General features: G+C 52.2%; 1 protein-coding gene across 1 annotated transcript; it reads right to left on the bottom strand.

Annotated features, from left to right (window-relative positions):
• Positions 1–202: 202 nt before the first annotated feature.
• Positions 203–4,566, bottom strand: SLC2A10 (solute carrier family 2 member 10). The gene is given in 5 exon segments (XM_054274904.1): positions 203–483; positions 1,134–1,269; positions 1,779–1,901; positions 2,950–4,428; positions 4,431–4,566. Coding segments are annotated over 5 exon segments (1,971 nt in total). The 3' UTR covers positions 203–386.
• Between the last annotated feature and the right edge of the window lie 208 nt (positions 4,567–4,774).

Below are 4,774 nucleotides of genomic sequence, written 5' to 3' on the forward strand. Positions count from 1 at the left end.
GTGCGGGGCGCCATCCCCGGCCCCATCCCGGTGTTCCAGAGACCTGGAAAATAACACAGCCTGCTCACAGCCTCAGAGATGGAGAAATTGTCAGCAAAAGCCGTGCTTTAATTGCTGCGTATAAAACCATGAATCTCGTAAATGCTAGGAGACACAAATGATTAAAAATTAAAATATATCAAAGTAAGGATGTGTTCCCTGCCTGGGAACAGAGATTCTCCAAGGACCCAAAGGACATGCTGTTTGTGTGTTCCCAGATCCAGGGCACTGCAGGGAGAATTGTCACTGACCAGAGTCACCAGTTCAAGGCCCCAGAGAAGTGTCCTGGTGGCGCAGCCTGCTCCTCTGTTGGTGCAGCTCCTCACACTCGATGCTGTGGGCAGGTTTCATGTGCTGCTGGAGTGCTCCACTCTCTGGTACAGTGCGTGTGTGCAGCTGGCTCCTCTTCCACGTCTCTGCTTCAACACATTTGCTTCCCACACCCTGCTGGGCAGTGATGAAGGTCAGGAGCTGCAGCAGCAGGAGCTGGGCAGGAGCTGAGCAGGAGCGGAGAGCAGCCACCCCTCCTGCCCCCAGGCCTGACAGCAGCCACCCCTCCTGCCCCAGGTCTGTGTGCTCCCTCCCCTTGGCATCAGCACCATCTCCCCTGCTCCAGCAGGGCCTGCCCTGCCACCTCCATCACAACCAGGATGGCAAAACTACATTTTGATCTTCCCTAGTCCATTACAAACTTTGTGTGAAAATCACCAGGTGGGAACCCATGTTCCAGGGCATGTCTCTGCCTCAGAGGAGAAGGATCAGCTTGGGATTATTCTAAAGTGAAAGGACAGGACCATCCTCCCCTCCTGCCTCCTCCCAGTCCTGACCTTCCTGTCCCATGTTGTGGTCCTGGTCTCCTCTCCTCAACCATGAGTCCTTGTTTTTAACACATTTTTCTTGAGTGTCACTACTGCCCTCCAGCAGCACGGGGCAGTGACTGCTGATGACGGCACTGCAGCTCTCCCACCCTGTCCCACAGCCCTGCGACAAACATGACATTTTCTATTTCCTCAGTAGCAATGGCACAGAGGCCAGGGGCTGGCAGTGGGCAGCCCCCAAAGGCAGCACTCCTGCTGGCACAGCAGCACACCTACCTTTTCCTGGAGAGCTGCTGCTCTATCTCCTCCAGGGACTGTCCTTTTGTTTCAGGCACAAAAAGGTAAATGAACACAACAGCCATCACTCCCATCAGCCCATAGAGGAGAAACATCCAAGAGAATCCAATGGCATCTGCAGAGATTCAGCTGTGTGAGTGTAGGAGTCACATTGTGGGGTACAAAGGAAACTGGTTACTTACTGTGAGGTGGTCACTGGTGCCTGACAGGGGCACCTTATTTTGTGAAGCCTTCAAGAGGGCTGGGAAACTCCTTAACTGCAAGGCTTGGGCTGGAAATTGGCAAAGGGAAAGGCTGGTGCATGGCAGGCTTTGCCAGCAGCAGGGGGAAGAGGGCAGCTGAGGGCCAGGGCCAGCAGTGCCTGCTGTAAAGCTGCTTGTGTGGAAGCTGCAGGCTCTGTGTTTCCTCAAACTGTGGTGCTACAGTGCAGCCCAGTGGGCAATTGGTGATTTTTATAAATGAGAGGCTCTGAGCAGAGCTGCTGGTGCCTGGCTCTCCTGCTCTCAGTAGCAAAGGGTCACACCTATTCCAGCCTCAAGTCCTCACTGTTCAAAATGCCACTTAAATCTCCAAATGCCTTATGGTGGCCTTCCCTAACCAGAGGGAGGGGAAGGGGCTACTTACCAACAAGGTCCAGGAAGGAGAGGCTGATCAGTAAATTAGCAGCCCAGTTAAAGCTGTTACAGAAGGCAAAGGCTCTTCCTCTTATCCCAGCAGGGTAAATCTCACTCAGGACCAGCCAGGTCACTGCACAGACCAGAGAGATCACAAAGACAGCGTGGAGTTAAGCAATTTGTTTGGGAAATGGGCAAGGGGGATTCCAGCAGGGGGTTTAAACTCTGGCTTCACCCAGCACCCACTGCTGCTGGTGTCAAACATTCATCGATCTCAGAGGCTGATCACAGCAGAACCCTTCAAACCTCCTGGGCTCAATGCTTCATGCAGGAATGAAATAGCAATAAACAGGCCCAGGGAGTAAAGGAGAAAGCAGGGTACCTGGTCATTCCATGCACAGGAGATGAAGAGATCTGACAGGCCTGCTGTCAGGTCATGCTCTTTGTAAAGAAATGAGAAAAGGGTGGAATTAGGCAGACAACATTGCATTTGGGCTAAAATCAGAGTTAAAGCAATACATATCTTTAAGTCTCTCTCATCCTAGAGGTTATTTTGCTTGAAATAATTTGCAGGGTGGCTATCAAACCCATGAGACTTGCTCACCTAACATTCTTTTCTTGAGTTAAATGCTGTTTTCTCACATCAAGGCATTTAAATGCCAGAAAATAGTAGAACTTACACGGAAGCAAGAACTAATCTTTAATCTCATCTGATGAAAAAAACCTAAAAATAAATAGAATAAAAGAACCCCAATTGGTATTGAGAAACTTCAAAAGAGGTTCAACTTCCAGTTCTGCACTGACTCTCATAATCACACAGCAGAAGCCCTTCAGTCTCTCTGTCCTCAGCCCTGTATTTTCCTCCTCACCAGGGTGACAGGGAGTTTATGTAGTGCTTGTAGGGTTTGTAGGATGCTCTGATTTTCCATTGAAATTCAGAGAAAAAAAACAGCTTTACAAGGGTAGTGAATAGCATGGAAGAGAAAGTTACCCCAGTGCTATAGCTGACAGAGCTGCAGTGCTAGAAAATGATTGAGGGGACAGGAGGGGACATATTTCCAGCTCCCAGACAGTGAGCTGCTCAGCACAGCAGATACACAAGGAATGGTTCAGGCAGGCAGCTTGCAGACCAGCCCTAGTTTCATTCTCTGGGTTAATGCAAGGATAAACACCACACTTACTTGGCCCAAATCCAATTGAGAAGGCACTCACAAAAGCCATCATGCTCAGCAGTGTAATCCAATTTAAGGCCGTATGTTGTTCCCAGGGAGCAGCACTGAGGGGAGGGCTGGTGCTTTCCAGTGCTCCTTTCCTGGACTGACCTGCCAAGTCCCTTTTCTGAGTGAGGGAAGGATCAGGAACAACCTCTTTGCTTTGGGTGCTGCCAAAAACTTCCGTGAGGCTCCTTGTGGCAGCAAAACCAGGGCCTGCCTGACTTCTGGCAGCACCTGACGCTGGTGGGACGGGTGACACAGCTGGGACAGGTGACACAGCAGCCTGGGGGAGCACAGGTGGGGTCAGGGGGTGCTGGCTGAGGCTCTGGGATGCATTGGGGCCCGTGGCTGCCCTGCAGTCCCTGGCCATGGCCAGCGGAGCCATGCGGCTGGTGAGGCCCAGGGTGGTGACAGACATGGCCATCACCACACAGCCTGCCATGAGCAGTACCCTCCTGCCTGCCTTGTCTGCCAAGGCCATGGCCACCAGCGTGGCCACCACCTTGATGGCTCCCAGCCCAACGGAGGCCAGGATGGCTGAGGAGTTGCTCTGGAACCCCACCGAGTGGAAGATTTTGGAGGCGTAGCCCAGCACATTGGGCTGCCCAGTGAACTGCTGGAACAGCACCAGCCCCAGGCCCACCAGAGTCCTCCTCCTCATGTTGTCTCTGGTCCTAAAGAGATCAAGAAATGAGTAATGCTTCTCCTGATAGGGCTCCCGCTTGGCTGCTGCTCTACCCTCTGTGTCCTGCAATGGGATGAGGCCCTTCTGGCAGTCTGAGTCCCACGAGCTTAATTTAACTGGGTTCACTGGGAGGAAGAGGATGCTGAGGAACTGCATGGCTGCCGGGGCAATGGCCAGCCCAAACATGTACCTCCACCCCTCATCCACGTCTGCAAAGACATAATTCAGTGCATAGGACAGCAGGATGCCCACGGTGATTCCTGCCTCATAGAGAGACACCAGCAGGCCTCGCTGGTGAGCAGCCACCATTTCTGAGACGTAGATGCAGCAGGCCATGGATGAGACAGAGATGGCAAAGCCCACAGTCACTCTCCCAGTGACCAGCACGGTGAGTGACCTGGCCAGAGTGAGGATGAGGCTGCCCACTAGCAGCACTACGTTGCTGACCAGGATTGCTCTCCTGCGGCCATGACGGTCGATGAGGATGCCCCCGGCCAGGGAGGCGAGCAGGGCTCCGATGAGGACGGCGCTCACCAGAACCTCTTGCTGGAAGCAGCTGAGCTGAAAGTCTGCCTGCAGCTGCAGCAGTGCCCCAGAGATTATCCCCAACTCATATCCAAATATCAGCCCGCCCAGGAGAGACACTGTTCCGGACAAGAGGAGGACCAGCAGTGCACGACCTGGAAAACAAGCAAGCAGTGCTAGGTTCAGTTTTCTGATGCTGTAAAACAAGCTGTCAGCATGCACAGGCTGGAAGAACTCTCCCAGGACAACCAGAGTTTTCCATCAACAAAGTCATGATGTGGAATTCCCCCACAGGTCACTAAGTCACATGTATAGAGGCACTTGCAGACAGTCACACAACCCACCAGACTTCCACTAATTGCAGGGGTACTCATTTGGGGTGCAGAACTTTGAAATGAGGACTTTTAAACAGAGTTAAGACTTGTTTTTAAGGGCAGGACAGTGATTTGCAGTGCCTGGAGTTGCACAGTAGGACCCTCTGTGGTATCTCTTGATTGTAACTACAAATTGTGTTCTGGGCAGGAAATGCAGCTTCTGCTTTCTGGTTCTGCATTATCATTTTCACATTTCAGTGCATATGGT

The sequence above is a fragment of the Melozone crissalis genome, unplaced genomic scaffold (assembly GCF_028551555.1).
Source record: "Melozone crissalis strain CALT ecotype California unplaced genomic scaffold, PUWL_Pcris_2 ptg000017l_1, whole genome shotgun sequence".
NCBI lineage: Eukaryota > Metazoa > Chordata > Aves > Passeriformes > Passerellidae > Melozone > Melozone crissalis.